The sequence below is a fragment of the Gobius niger genome (genome assembly GCF_951799975.1).
Source record: "Gobius niger genome assembly, chromosome: 12".
Taxonomy (NCBI): Eukaryota; Metazoa; Chordata; class Actinopteri; order Gobiiformes; family Gobiidae; genus Gobius; species Gobius niger.
Genome location: NC_136863.1, coordinates 2,559,752 through 2,575,982, shown reverse-complemented (window position 1 = coordinate 2,575,982; position 16,231 = coordinate 2,559,752). Strand labels below are relative to the sequence as shown.

General features: G+C 38.5%; 1 protein-coding gene across 1 annotated transcript in view; it reads right to left on the bottom strand.

Annotated features, from left to right (window-relative positions):
* gbf1 (golgi brefeldin A resistant guanine nucleotide exchange factor 1) overlaps positions 1 to 16,231 on the bottom strand; it is a 115,337-nt gene that overhangs the window by 46,227 nt on the left and 52,879 nt on the right. Inside the window, exons 6-15 of the mRNA XM_079568423.1 lie at positions 15,233 to 15,341; positions 14,237 to 14,297; positions 8,569 to 8,623; positions 8,297 to 8,332; positions 6,610 to 6,751; positions 4,772 to 4,947; positions 4,510 to 4,669; positions 2,531 to 2,742; positions 234 to 332; positions 1 to 161 (exon numbers count right to left, since the gene is read on the bottom strand). The exon at positions 1 to 161 is cut by the window's left edge and continues 34 nt beyond it. Coding sequence (XP_079424549.1) covers positions 1 to 161; positions 234 to 332; positions 2,531 to 2,742; positions 4,510 to 4,669; positions 4,772 to 4,947; positions 6,610 to 6,751; positions 8,297 to 8,332; positions 8,569 to 8,623; positions 14,237 to 14,297; positions 15,233 to 15,341 — 1,211 coding nt within the window. The remainder of the gene's footprint in view (positions 162 to 233; positions 333 to 2,530; positions 2,743 to 4,509; positions 4,670 to 4,771; positions 4,948 to 6,609; positions 6,752 to 8,296; positions 8,333 to 8,568; positions 8,624 to 14,236; positions 14,298 to 15,232; positions 15,342 to 16,231) is intronic.

Here is a 16,231-nt window from a genome sequence, read left to right as displayed (position 1 = left end):
TTACTGCAGTAGTAGTCGCAGTCGTAGTTGAGGTAGAGCTCGGTGACGAAGCTCGGGATCCTCCACAGCTGGACCACGGCCTCCAGAGCCATCTCCTTCACCTCGTACGGCATCTTCACGTTCTCGCAGGTGATGATGTCCATCAGCCTCTTCAGGTACATCTGAGGAGACACAGCCGTTACTCCAGATGCCCTTCCATCCTCGTGTGCGTGTGTGTGAGAGGAAGGCTTTACCTCCAGCTGGAACTTGAGGTGGACCCTCATGGACTCGAACAGCAGGAAGAGCAGCCGGATGGACGAGGTGTAGAGGTTCATCTTCTCCACACTCAGCAGCTGCAGCAGAGACACTTCCATTTGAGGACCGTAGTTTGTGATACTCAGTAAAAGCAACACAATCACAGCACATGAAGCCAAAGTGAACATCTAAATGAACAAAGCCCAGTCCGCTCTCCCGTGGCTTTGGCCTAAATGAGGTCGATGGGTTGACAACATCTGAAAACATCTGGGTCATTCATAATTTGCGATGTTTGAAGATAATGCTAACAGCTAAAGGAGGCGGGATAATGCTAACGAACTCAGAAAAGCTTCCACAGACTCGAGACACAATATTTATTTTCACCATTCTAATAAATAAAAACAGTTATAAACATGTTCAAAATCACTAATAATTGATCTTGATAATGATTAAAATAATGTTAAAACGTTTTCAATTTGGTTTTCATACTAATAATGCATTTTCTGCTTTAATTTTGTGTTTTCAACCCATTATTATTAATCTTCCTTGACAATTGTTTGTGTCTTGCTTTCCAAATCTGCAATATCACTGTCACTTATTTAACTTAAAGCCTAAATAAAATACAGGAGCTGAATCTGCTGCGGCTGAGGGAGAGGGCGGGCCATAACAGCAGCTGTTAGCTTTATGTTAGCTTTAGGTTTGCTCTCTGTTAGCTTTACGTTAGCTCTCTGTTAGCTTTACTTTAGCCCTCTGTTAGCTTAGCTCTCTGTTAGCTTTAGGTTTGCTCTCTGTTAGCTTTACGTTCACTCTCTGTTAGCTTTACGTTCGCTAACTAGCTCTCTGTTAGCTTTACATTTGCGCTCTAAAAGAAGCTTCTTCTGACCGCGAGGAGATCAGAGCGAGCTCAGGAAGGAACATAAACCGCTAATCTCGTTCTGCTCCTGTCTCCTCCTCTCCAGTCGCTCCTGTCTCCTCCTCTCCAGTGGCTCCTGTCTCCTCCTCTACATTCGCTCCTGTCTCCTCCTCTACATTCGCTCCTGTCTCCTCCTCTACATTCGCTCCTGTCTCCTCCTCTACATTCGCTCCTGTCTCCTCCTCTCCAGTCACTCCTGTCTCCTCCTCTCCAGTCGCTCCTGTCTCCTCCTCTCCAGTCACTCCTGTCTCCTCCTCTACAGTCGCTCCTGTCTCCTCTCGAGCTCGTGCTTCTGTCTGACCTGCGCTCGTGAGCTCGCTGCTCGGCTGCAGCGATACCGCCCCAAAAGGCGAACATAAAAGTGAAAATAGACACTTCTTTGGGGAATAAACTGTCGGAAAGTGTGCATTGGCAGAAAGTAATATAAGGTTAATTCATGTCGGGACACGTGGCTTCTGTTGCTGTCTGTATTTCACCTCGGACAAACCGGGAGAGCGGGGCACTCGCCTGGACAAAACGTTTAGCCTAAACTACCAGCCGACTTCTTCAATAATAGTAGAAGCTTGGGTGCATGTGTGTTCTCAGAGAAGTGCTCTGGAGACGCTGTTTATAACGTTTGCAGCACTCCTCATAAAGTCTATTAGACATTTTTTTTGCTTGCACAGGTGCTACCACTTATTTTTTTTACTCGCACATTTTCTAAAAAATAGTCGCATATGCGAGCATTTTGGTCGCAGTCTAGAGCCCTGCACATCAGTGTTAATTTCGTCGACTAAAATATTTAGTCTTAATTTTAGTCAAAGTGATATTTTTGACGACTAAATTTGGACTAAAACTAAATTTAAAGTTTTTCATGAGACTAAAACTATGATTAAAATGTCCAGATATTTTAGTCGACTAAAATAAGACTAAATAAAAATGCAAAGGAGAGACTAAAATCATCCAAACTTCTATTGAGCGTCTGAAAAAGCCTCAGATCATTTACAATCACTGCTAAAGGATCAGCTCTGAGCTTTGTTCATGTGGAGCAGCTCCATGAAGCAGAGGAACAACATTAAATATGATTAGAATGAATATTATAAATGCAAAGTCCACTAAATTAGTCTTAAATTTAGTCGACTAAATTTACTTGCAATTTTAGTCGACCAAAACTAGACTAACATTGAAAAGATTTCTTTGACTAAATCTTGACTAAAATTACATTACATTTTAGTCAAAAGACTAAGACTAAAACTAAATTAAAACATGATGTCAAAATTAACACTGCTGCACATATGCCACTTTATTTCAGTGATTGGCAAAACAGAAGAATTGTAAGTGACTGGTTTATTCTGAAAGCCCGTCCTCTGACCCGGTCCGGCCCAGTTTCCCGCTGTGTGGTACCTGAATGAGGTGCCGGCACAGCTCGTCCTTCACCAGCACGAGCAGAGACTGGTAGTTGGCCACGTTGGCCGACTCCAGCGCCACGGTGAGCAGCTGCAGGCCCATGTGCATCATGGCGTCCGTGTTGTGGCGGTCGTGAGGGTTCGTGAGCGAGATCAGGAAGCGGAAGAGCTCCCGCAGACACGGCAAACCGTACGGGATCAGAGACGCCCCTGCACACGGGAGGTCAGTCACGGTCAGTCACTTTCACAGAGGGGTTAAAGGAGAAATTAATACTGTCGGACGAAACAAGGAGCTTCTGAGGCAATTTCAGCCAAAACATCACATTGGACGTAAAAATATCTAGAAGAGTTTTTTCTGAAAGGTTTTATTAACCTCTTAACTCCCGCCTGAACTGAGAGGATCTTTTTCCTCACGTCAGATTTTTTTTCCCATCATTTTTTTGTTGGGTTTTCAACTCATTTTTGTAAGTTTGTCATTTTTTTGGTCTTTTTTTTTAATCATATTTTTGTCATATTTTGTCAATTCTTCGTATTTTTTTTTTGTCAAATTTGATCACATTTTTGTCATTTTTTTCTTATTTTTTAAAACAAATTTTTGTCATTTTTTGTCATTTTTTCCTCAATTTCTTGTCAATTTCTTATGACATTTTTGTGACATTTTTGTGACATTTTTGCCACTTTTTCATCAATTTTTCATCACTTTTTTGTCACATTTCCATCATTGTTTTCGTCTCAGTTCTGTTGCTATTTTCACTGCTTTTTTCCAGAAGCTTTTGGATTGGGGTAAAGCCAAACTGGAGAAAATGTGCTCGGTTCAGGTGGGGGTTAAGGGGTTAAATGTAATTAGCCCCATATATTTAATTTGGAGCCTCAAACATACGTCAAAATGTGATTTGTTTCAAAAACTAAATCAGATCCAAAAAAACGAATCTAACCCAAACATTTAAACCTGGCTCTATTCATTAATAACGTTTCATCAACACAAATACAGGCGTTTTCTCTGGAATGTGTATGTTTTCCTTCAGAGTAAGTTTCCTTCAGGTTCCCCACCATCATCGGCTGAGCCCGAGTCCAGGAAGAGCACTCCAGCTGGGGGAGGAACAGAAGGAGGCACAGGGGGGAGGGACGACGATGAGGCAATATTATTAAATGTAATTTTCGATTTATTTTTTTTATTGAATTTTTCCCCCAAAATGTTCCCTTATTTTTAAGGATATTCAAAGGATTTTTTAATATTTTTTTTTTATTAATTTTGTCTTAATTTTGAAAAATTTTGAGGGAAAAAAACAAAAACATTCTCAATTTTTTAGGGATTTCTTTCTCAATTTCTTTAAATGTTTTCTTTATTTTTCCAAATTTTCCCAATTTAAGAAAAAAAAGAAAAAATATTAATCCCTAATCCCTTTCCTATTTTTTACTTATTACTTTTTACTTTTAATTATTTTTTCCTTAATTGATTTTTCCCCCCAAATTTCCCCCTATTTTTAAAGGAATTTAAAGGATTTTTTATTTTTATTATAATTTTATTATAATTATTTTTTTTCTCAATTTTGTAGAAAAAAAATTGGGGGGGACAACATTTTTCAACATATTTACATTTTTGCTTTATTTTTCCCAATTTTCCAATTTAAAAAAAGAAAAGAAAAAAATCTTAATTTTTAAACAATTTTTCCCCAATTCTTCCCTATTTTCCAAGGATTTTTTCAGATTATTACTATTTTTTTTCCCACCTGTAATCCCCACATGGGTCGACCGATATTTCTATATATTTCTATGATTGAAACCTTTACTATAATAATAAATGCTTAACTTTAGGCTATTTGAGAGATCACAGATCAGAGAAAACATCAAATTAAATCACTGAAAATATCGGCCTTCATATCGGCTATCGGCCAGGCCAACCCCCTCATATCGGCATCGGTCGTGTTCTCCTCGTGTGTGTTTAGCGGTGGGTCTGCAGGTCTGTGGGCCTGTTACCGTCTCTGTGGCTGGACTGGGTGAAGCGAACGCCTCGGGGGTTGACGTAGTCCATGTCGTGGACTGAGGAGGTGTCGGACACAGAGGCGTTGTCCTGAAGAACCTCCGGGATGGACTCCACAGACGCCGACTGCCCCGAGCTCACCGTCGCCCCATCGCCCTGACAGAGAGGAGACAGAGTTTTAAAGTATTCAGGCGAGACGCTGCAGGTTTCTCATATTTATAACGTTTCTTTGGGAATCCTGTGCTTCTGCTCGGGTACCTGTGCGTCGCCGGCGTTCTGCTCGCTGTTCTGCTCCAGCTCGGACAGGTCTTCTCTGGAGGGAGTCTTCGAACACGCGTCCAAGCCGCTGTCTGTGGGACTGGACAGAGACCCGGCGCTGTCCGAGGAGCGCAGGGGGGCAGGAGCCGAGCCCGAGTCCAGGAAGGGCACTCCGGCTGGGGAGGCACAGGGGGAGGGACGACCATGAAGACATATTATTGTAAACCATCAGAAACATTTTAAAACGCATATTAAGGCGCATTGAGTTGCCTTGTGTACGAAATGCGCAATATAAAAAAAGTTGCCTTGCCTTGCCTTGCCTAAAACAACTTTTTACCCATTTTTTCACAATTTTTTAATTACTTTTTTCTTAATTTTTATCTTATTTTTAAGGATTTTTAAAGGATTTTCCTCATCTTTTTTTTTTTAAATACATTTTCTAATTATTATTAAAAAATATTAAATTATTAAAAATTTTATCATTTATTTTTCTTAATTTTGTAACATTTTTGGGGGGAAAACAAAAATTTTCTCAATTTTTTTAAGAATTCTTTATTTTTCCCAATTTTCCCGTTAAAAAAAAATACAAAAATCCTTAAGTTTTAAACATTTTTTCCCCAAATTCTTCCCTATTTTTTAAGCATTTTTTTTCTGAATTTTTTCTCAATTCTTCGATTATTGTTTTCATTTTGCAACATTTTTGTCCCCAATTTTCCTCCTATTTTTATGTGATTTTTTTTCTTAATTTATATAATTTTTTACCAATTTATTCCACAATTGTCAAGTATTTTTTTCTCAATATTGAAACATTTTTTTCCCCAATTCTTCCCTATTTTTTCCTAATTTTGTAATTAATTTTTAAAACTTTTTTTCCCACTTTTTCCCTATCTTTATATGACTTTTTTTCATAATTTATATACATTTTTCCCCAATTCTTCCCTATTTTTTAAGCATTTTTGTGTTTATTTTTTCTCAATATTTTGATTATTTTTTTCATTTTATAAAAAAAATTTCCCCCAATTTTCCCCCTATTTTTATGTGATTTTTTTTCTTCATTTATATAATTTTTTTCATTTTTAAATATTTTTAATACAGTTTTTCACAATTTTCAAATATTTCTTCTCAATATACATTTTTTCCCCCAATTCTTCCGTTTTTAAGCATTTTTTTCTCAATTTTTTGATTATTGTTTTCATTTTGTAACTTTTTTTCCTCCCAATTTTCCACCTATTTTTATGTGATTTTTTTTCTTAATTTATATAAATTTTTTACCATTTTTTTTTCACAATTTTCAAATATTTTCTCTCAATATTTAAAATAAAAATCCCCAATTCTTCCCTATTTTTAAGCATTTTTTCCCTCAATTTTTTCTCAATATTTGGATTATTTTTCTTCATTTTGTAACAATTTTTTCCTCCAATTTTTATGTGATTTTTTTCTTAATTTATATATATATATTTTTTAATTTTTTAATATTTTTAACAATTTTTTTTCTCACAATTTTCAAATATTTTTTCTCAATATTATTTTTTCCCCCCAATTCTTCCCTATTTTTTCTTTTTCATTGTTTCTCTTAATTGTGTAACTTTTTTTCACAATTTTTTTCCCCTATCTTTATATGTTTTTTTTCTTAATTTATATGCATTTTTGACCCCCAATTTTTACCACATTTTCAACATTTCTTAACATTGGATTTTAAACTCTATCTTTGCACATCTCCTGTAATTTCGATATGATGTTACACAGTATAACGCCCACTCGTAGTTTTTCCTCTTCCGTCCTGTATTTGCCAGCAGAATACTCGATAACACCACATGACCACAGGAGGCGGGCGTTACCTGACAGGTTGTTGTTGCTGAGCGCTGATTGGTCCATGTTCCCGCCGCTCTGGCTGCGGACCATGTGATGCGACGGGCGCGGAGAACGTTTCTGCTTCTTCCATTTGGACGACTCGCTCATGCCTCCGGCTCGCATCTTCAGCTGAGGACACACGGAGCATCACGCAGACTTTACTCAAACCCGCAGGTCGTCGCACCAACAACTCAAAATAAAGCCATTCAGATGTGAAGCAGGGAAGTGGCAGCCGGAGCAACTCAACTGAACTAAAGCCTCTGACAAACAGAGCACTCGGTTTACCCGGCATCCGCACAGCAAAGTGAAGATTACTGCGCGGATTTCAAACTACTCCTGGTATTATTACGCCTTATTACACAGCTCTTCACAACGTAAGCAGAAGCTCTGTTGATTTGAATGGGATTTCCCAACGTTCTACCGGTCATTATTTTCTGATAAAGGACCTCTGAGAAAAATAATGACGCTGCCAATGGTAACGGAGTTGGTGCTTTCATATCACTCCGCACGTACGTAGTAGCGACACTATCTGTCCCGTCACTGAGAGAGAAGTCGGGGAATCGCTCGTGAAGTTAGCGTGAGTCTGACTTTCAACTTACCCAGAGATGCACCACCATTCCTCCAACTGCGCCTTCAGCTAAGTAGCTAGGCTAGCTGCTAGCCTTGCTGCTTCTAGCCTAGCAAAACGTTGCCGAGCAACTTTTGGGAACTATTTGTCGCAGAAGTCATTAAATAAACCTTTGGACCTTCATAAAAGCGTACAAAGTTTATGTTGTGTGTGTTCAGTTGCAAATGGCCGTATAATAAGCGAATCATGTATAGAACGCTGGTCATTATCGGGAAAATAAGCACCTTCAGGGCGAAACAAGAGGGGTTCGGTTCGCCCCGGTTCGTTTATCACTTACTTACAATATAGTTCCCCCTTTTATCCGCTCAGAAAATCCACATTGTTTAATTGTGTGTAATTATACTTTGTAGTGGAACACTTCACGTAACCATATTTAAATAGGGAAAACGTGGAAGCGCTTGGTAGCTTCTATCTTGACCTGTTTTGGAGCTATAGAGGAGAGAGGGAGAGGCTAAATGCTAACGCCGTCTGCGCTGTGTTTACGTGACTGAAGATCAGACAGGTCCAAAAGAACTCGTCAAAGCTCAGGTAAGAACATAATATGTTCATACTGAGATATTATCTCAGTATGTAAATACGGTGGCCTATTCCTTTAAAAGGGGTGGGACTAAATAAGTGTTTACTTCCCCCCACTCCTTTTCGGACAGCCTCATTTAAAACGTGCAAAAGGTAGAACAAAATTGTTTGTACTAGGACGTAAATGTATTGAGCTGCACATCTGAAATTGAGCTCACACCTGCCTCGATCATGGCAGGTTGTATTTTGAGTTCATATGAGTTTGTTTTTATGTTTTGTTTATGGTCCAAATAAAATCTTACAATACAAGACAATAAAATGTGGAAAATACTGTCAATATCTTCATATTTCTCGGCAAACTCCCCATTAGGTCATACATGATTTGCAAAGTTGCTTTACTTTGAGCTACAAATGTGAGTTTTGGCCCTTGGCACCAAACAAACCCCTGCCCGAAATAATAAATAAATAAATAACGTGTGATTCCTGCAGAAGAAAGTCAGTATTTCAGGTTAAAACTCTTTGTTTCTTACCTGAACGCGTTTGTTTTTCCACATTATGTTGTAAGCCTCAAGAGAAAAGGCAGGTTTAGTGAGATTAGTGACAGAAGCAGAACAACAAGACGAGGAGACACACAGCAGAGCTTCTCAAACTGAGGGCCGGGGTCTTCTTTGCTTTTTATACAGAGTTTCAGTTTGAGAATCTCTGCAGCGTTTCCAGGATTCAAGCAAAGAAAGAGGTTTGATTTAGTGGGAAACGGCAGCTGCACAAATGAGGAGGGGGAATGTGAAAGTGTGAGCGTTACCTTCTTTATGTTGGCACCGACAAAACTTTTGGCTTCTTCTTTGAACTGAGGTATCCTGCGAGAGAGGAGAGACAGAACAGGCTGTGAAGGACTTCTCTTAGGGCTCTGAAAATGGAAATCAAGCACATTTTTACCACCGTAGCTCGAGCAGTGAAGTGGATTTCAGTATCAGAAAGGCAAAAAAAAAAAAAAACTCTTTCAATGAAACTCATGGATGGTTTTGTGTCTCGGGGCTCTTTGAATCACTGACATTAATCTCAGAGACCTGGGATGATTAGTTTCAGGTTAAGCCCAGTTAAGGGAAAAACTACTGAAAAAGGACGTTCCACTTTATTATGCAGATCATCATTTTCAAGCAATAAGGGAAAGAAAAAGGATCTTTCTGCTGATGAAAAGCGTGAAATAGTTGAATGTCTTGGTCTAGGTATGAAAATCTTCGATATTTCAGTAAAGATGAAGCGTAATCATTGTACTGATAGGAGAGCTTTTTTTTTTTGATCAATTTCTTAATTGATTTTCCATTAAAGTGAGAATCCACATATTCAGCATGTATATAGTACAGCGAAAGACGCACACACAAAAAAAATATGTATAGAGCAGATACATACTGCAAACTCAAAGGCATGCTACCACACCCCAACCATTGGGACCCATCAGCTCGAGGAGACTGTGAGGTTCCACACAGGAGAACCTCCTCTGGACAGACTGTGCTCTCTGTAAAAGGCACCAAGTACTGGAATAGTCTCCCTTCATCAGTCAGAGAGACTCCAACTCTGGCCACTTTTAAAGCACGTTTTAAACTGTGGCTAAAGGAAAACCAGGCCTGTGAACACTTTTAATTGTTACTGCATTTATTGTTGTCACATTATGTTAATTGTTAATTGTAAATTGTAAATTGTGTATCTGCTGCCTGCCTAGGGACTACAGATGGAAACTAGCATCCCTGCTATAATCTGGCATATTTACAGTGCTCATGTGCAACTGTTCATCAATATGCATTGTCCCTATCAAATAAATAAATAAATAAATAAATAAATAAATAAATAAATAAATAAATAAATAAATAAATAAATAAATAAATAAATAAATAAATAAATAAATAAATAAAATAAAATTGTTCCAGTTTCGCCAAATCTAAGAAATCACTAAGCCATTTTTGCATGGTGACCAAGTGTGGTGTCTTCCATCTACAAGCAAGTATTGGTTTGAGGTCTAGAGTGGAGCTGTCATTGAGGAGTAAAACTTCAGGAGTGCAGGGAATATTCTTTAGCAACAGGTCAGTTAGTGTTTTTGAAACACCCGTCCAGAAAGTTTTAACGTTTTGACAGTCCCAAACCATATTTATAAATGTGCCTTGGGTTTTGAGATTGCAAAATGTACAATTAGGGGAAGGTAGCACTTTCATCTCTGATAAGAGATTTGTGGCTGATTCAGACACACACGGGTTTGTGCAGATAAAGGCACAATAAGGACGGTTTCTGCCAGACAAATACATCAGATTAAGAGAACAGGTGCTACAAAGCATGAAGGTGTAGGACCCTCCAGAGGCTGCAGTTGTGCATAAACCTTCTATAGAAGCTGAAGCAGAAACGGCTGCAGTGGCTCAGAAATACATGAAGACTCATTTTCAAACAGTCTTGTTCACTGATGAGGCCGTGTGACCCTGGATGGTCAGATGGATGGAGGTGTGGATGGTTGGAAGGAGGGGGCGGAGTCATGCTTTGGTCTGGAATCATGAAAATCTTAGAATCTGTAACTGTATTTAAATAGTGGAAACGTGGAAGAGTTTGGTAGCTTCTGACTTCACCCTGGTTTGGGGCTGAACCTTTGTTAGGAGAGGCTAAACGCTAACAACATTTGTGTGACTGAGCGCACGCACAGAGACCAGACAGGTACGCATCAACTCGTCTAAGCTCAGAGTATGGGAAAACGGTGGCCTGTTCCTTTAAGGCGGGGGTTAAGATACATTTAAGGACTTTTAATGTGGAAACTCTGCCTCAAATCCGCTCCACATGCGACCGAGTCTGGAGTCCCTGCCCCCAAAAGTCCACAGACACATTTCAATATATTCAAATCATGGCCAATTAATAAACATGGGCTGGAGGTTTGTCTGAAAACACGACTTTAACATCTGCTCCATGACATTTTCGGTTGAGGGTCTTTGAACACGGCCTTAGCTTTCAAACGAGGCTCTCCAGTCAAGATTTCACGTCAGGACTTTCTGTGCGGCCTGTGAAGAGGAGCACGAGGAGCAAATCCCTAAAGTCCACAGGGTTTAGTTCCCACACAGCGTTAGCGGGGTTAGCGCCGTTAGCCGTTTGACTTTTCATCTGTTCTGGATTAAAAAAACAACAAAAAACTGAGGAATGTCGTGAAACAAACGGCTTCGAAATGAACTGGTGGCTTTGGAGGAGAGAGAGGAGAGAGTCAGAGGGCGCCGGTCCGGGGTCGGGTTTAGAACGAAGCCGAAGGGATATCAGCGGGTTTAGCCTCTGCAAACATGTTAGCTTAAAAGGACTTAATAATGAGAGAAATGAACTGCTTTGTGCTCTCGGTTTAGTCTAAGGGTTAGGGTTTAAACATGCAGAAGCCAGTCACATGTGATGCTTTCTGATGCCACAAATGCAGAAAGAAATGCTGGATATTTCATTTTTAGGATTTGCAAACATTTTATCAAACAGAGGAAAGAAAATTGGACAAAACGGGAAACTTTTATGCACAAAATCTGATACATTTCGGTCAGAACTGCAGCAGAACATGCTTTAGAGAGCAGCATCTCGGTCTTTTCAGTTCACTTAAACTGTATTAAGTGTTGAGTAATGTTGTAATTTTCCAGTAAATTTCAACTTAATGTCAGTTTGAATCAAATGTAATGTTTTAAATGACATTTAAATCCGATGATCAGATCGTCTGTGCTGTCGTGAGGCGAAACATCAGCACTTCAACTACAGAGCACAGAAGAGGACTCAAGATGGAACTGAATTAATTGCATTTGTCTGTGCTTTTGTTCATTTCTCAGCTTAGTTCAGGCGCAGCAGGTCTAATGTATCTAATGTACAGGGGAAATATCAGCGTCCTTGATGCAGCTAAAGGACTATTGCTTTTGTCCCCGTTAGCTTAGCGTTAGCCGCTGGTCCCTCGCTGCTACACTGAGGATCACAGGAACTCCCTCAGATCCACAGAGATGAAGGAGAGCCGAGAGTGAAGAGACCTCTAGATCTAAAGACTAAAAAGTAAGTCAGTTGTAAATAAAACTCTCAGTTTAGGCAATATTTCAGCAAACTTTTAAAAAGTTACTAGTTATTCGTAAATGGGGGAAAAAATCTATTATCCGGCTCTTCACAACGTAAGTAGAAGCTCCGTTGATTTGAATGGGATTTTCCAACGTTCTGCCGGTCATTATTTTCTGATAAAGGACGTCTAATCTAATCCTCTAATGACGCTGCCAATGGCAACGGAGTTGGTGCTTTCATATCACTCCGCACGTACGTAGCAGCGACACTATCTGTCCCGTCACTGAGAGAGAAGTCGGGGAATCGCTCGTGAAGTTAGCGTGAGTCTGACTTTCAACTTACCCAGAGATTCACCACCATTCCTCCAACTGCGCCTTCAGCTAAGTAGCTAGGCTAGCTGCTAGCCTTGCTGCTTCAAGCCTAGCAAAACGTTGCCAAGCAACGCGCAAACCTTTGGGAACTATTTGTCGCCTTTCACCTTTCGACCTTCATAAAAGTGTACGAAGTTTATGTTGTGTGTGTTCAGTTGGCAAATGGCCGTATAATAAGCGGGATAATGTATAGAACGCTGGTCATTATCGGGAAAATAAGCACCTTCACTTTTTTGTCACATTTCCATCATTGTTTTCGTCTCAGTTTTGTTGCTATTTTCACAGCTTTTTTCCCGAAGCTTTTGGATTGGGGTAAAGCCAAACTGGAGAAAATGTGCTCGGTTCAGGTGCGAGTTAAGGGGTTTTAAACCAGTTTGGAAATAAAAGCCCCACATCCCAGTGGCTGAACTCTGGAGGTTCTTAGCTTTCAAGTGTTGTGTTCATGCGCAGCTTTGAGCAAACCAAGTTCAGCTGTAGAGACGTATTTTCTGCCTGATTGTCCTCGTTAATCTCCACATAGCAGTTCTGGTTATGGTTATTTCCTAAACTCCGCAGACTCAGACGTGTTTCCCGCCGCGGCGATGGGGGAGAGCGCCGGTGTTTGCGGAGTCTGTGCTGCGTTCGGGGTAATTCGTATTTAAATGCGTGGGCGAGTGCGTGTGAATGACGGCGTGTTTAATGTCACAGAGAGCGCGGTTATTAGCGGCGCCTGAAGCCCATTATCATAGAAACCAGCGCGGACTCTCGGTTAATCACACGCCTTTTATTTATGCAAACTTATGTTTAATTCTGACGCAGACTTTAATAAGACGGATTAGAGACGTTTGCGTCTGCGGAAAAAAACAGCAAACGGGAGATCAGCGACAAAACAACTTTACAAATGACCTCAGATTGTTTTGGGAATCGATGAATCTGCAGATTTTATATTACGAGTAACGGATTAATGGCTGTAAAAGGTGAATGAAAATAGTCTTAAAGCTAAAGAGTCGCTGAGGACGTGTCGATGGAGGAAACTTTAAAGTCTTAGTGCTTTAACCTCTTAACTCCCGCCTGAACCGAGAGGATCGTTTTCCTCACGTCATCACATTTTTTTTTCCATCAATTTTTTGTTGGGTATTCAACTCATTTTTGTATTTTTTTATCACTTTTTCGTCCAATTTTTGTAAAAAAAAAAATCAAATTTTTATCACATCTTTGGTCATTTTTTTGGTCCATTTTGTATCAATTTTTAGTCGTTTTTTAAATCTTTTTTTAATCAAATTTTTGTAATTTTTTGGCCCATTTTTGTCACATTTTTGCCACTTTTTCATCAATTTATCACATTTTTGTCATTTTTTTGTCATTTTTGTCACATTTTTGTCATCAAATTTTTGTCATTTTTTTGGTCAATTTTTTCGTCTTTTTTAATCTAATTTTTGTAATTTTTTTGGCCCATTTTTGTCACATTTTTGCCACTTTTTCATCAATGTATCACATTTTTGTCAATTTTTCGTCATTTTTCGTCATTTTTTTAATCAAATTTTTGTCATTTTTTGTCACATTTATCCACTTTTTTATCAATTTTTCATCAATGTTTTCTCACTTTTTTGACACATTTCCATAACTTTTTTCGTCTCAGTTTGAGTATGATGGAAATGTGACAAAAAAGTGAGAAAACATTGACCAAAAATTTACGAAAAAATGACAAAAATGTGACAAAAATATGACAAAAATGTGATAAAAATGTGACAAAAAAATTACAAAAAATTGATAAAAAATGACCCAAAAAATTATTGACCTTTATTTAACCAGGATAGTCTAAAATGACAAAAAATGTGATAAAAAATTGACGAAAAAGTTACAAAAATGAGTTGAATACCCAACAAAACAATGCTGTAAAAAAAATCTGATGACGTGAGGACAAAGATCCTCTCGGTTCAGGCGGGAGTTAAGAGGTTAAATGTTTTTCTGTGCGTTTGTAAAGCTGTGGCATCTCGGGGTTTGAACAGCAGAAGCAGCAGAAGATGGAGCGAAGTGTCTGCAAAAAGCCTTAAACCCGTGTTTAAAGTGTCTCTGATGAGTTACCTGGAGAAGAGCAGCTGCACCATGTCCACCAGAGTGTGTTCTGCAGATTTCCTCAGCAGCTCTGAAACACAAAGTCCGGAATGAGCCTCGAGTCTCTGTGTCTCTGCAGCTGAAGGCCTCATTTCCCCAAAACCAGCTCAAATTAGACTAAAGCTGCACTAAAAGTCGTTAACAATAGGGCTGGGAACTGTTATTTTCAATAGCGATGCCTGAACGAAACCTACACTTAAATACGTGTCGTTAACATCAGAAAACAGATCTGCACATTTACAACATCGGGGTCATTTCCAATGTCAAGAAATGTGTGAAAAATGGGGCGACATTTGGAGAAATTGTGGCAAAAATAAGTAAAAATGGGGAGAAATGAGGGAAAATATGGGGGATAAATTGGGTTAAAAATTGAAAATATTAGTAATAAAAAATAGCAAAAATGAGGAGGAAAAAAAATTAAAAAGGGATCAAATAAGAAAATAATGGGGATATTAGGAAAACATAAGGATAAATTGGGTTAAAAAATGGGAAAAAGTGAAAATAGTAGTAACAAAAATTTGCCAAAATGAGGAAAAAATTGGAGAAAAAAAGAAAAAAGGGATAGAAAAAGAAAAAAATAGGGATATTGAGAAAACATAAGGATAAGTCGGGTTAAAAAATGGGAAAAAGTGAAAATATTAGTATTCAAAATTTGCCAAAATGAGGGAAGAAATTGGACAAAATAATTCGGGGAAAAAAGGGGCAAACATTAGGCAAAAACCAAAACAAAACATAGGAGTAAAAAACAGGCAACAATATTCATTTGTTTGAACTGAAACAACCAAGTAATCTCCGAGGATTTAGTTTTCGGTTCTTCCTTTCGATACTTTCAATCACCCAGCCCTAGTTAAGACTGAAACTATGACTAGAAAGTGTTTGTTACTGAACAAAAGCTCGTACTACATGTATAACCCCAAATACCACTCTCATTATTATAACTACTGCCCCCTGTGGGCCGATACTGACCGCTGAGCCTCATCTCGAAGCAGATTCTGAAGCAGGACTGCATGATCTCACAGACCGACTCGTTGGTGAGGTGAGCCCCGACCGGAGTGAGCAGCAGCGTTCTTAGCACCTGCAAACACAGGAGGACACGGGATTAGCATCAGAACTATACTATCTCACAGGAATTTACTCATTTAAGTCTAAACAGCAGGTGGCGCTGAGCAGATGCCACTGACTCACGTTTTCACATCTTTGAGTAATGATTATTCACGGTTATGGACCTAATGAAAGGAAACAACTGAGACTTTTGTAGTGACTCATGCCCCTAGAGGCCATAAGCGCCACTGCAGGTGTCGTAGCATTAACCCCTTAACCCCCACCTGAACCGAGCACATTTTCTCCAGTTTGGCTTTACCCCAATCCAAAAGCTTCTGGGAAAAAGGTGTGAAAAAGCAACAAAACTGAGACGAAAACAATGATGGAAATGTGACAAAAAAGTGAGAAAACATTGACAAAAAAGTGATGAAAAATTGATGAAAAAATGTAACAAAAAAATGACAAAAATTTTATTAAAAAAAATACGAAAAAATGAAAAAAATGTGACCAAAAAAAGACAAAAATGTGACAAAAAAATGACAAAAATTTGATAAAAAAATTAACGAAAAAATGAAAAAAATGTGACAAAAAAAAGACAAAAATGTGACAAAAAATGACAAAAATTTGATAAAAATTTAACGAAAAAATGAAAAAAATGTGACCAAAAATGTGACAAAAAAATGAAAAAAATTGATAAAAAATGTGAAAAAAATTTGATAAAAAATGTGACAAAAATTAGATTTTTTTGATTAAAAAATTTACGAAAAAAATGACAAAAAATGTGACAAAAAAAGTACAAAAATATGACAAAAATGTGACAAAAAAACGACCAAAATGTAACAAAAAAATGACAAAAAATTACGAAAAAATGAAAAAAATGCGAAAAAATCTGATGACGTGAGGAAAAAGATCCTCTCGGTTCAG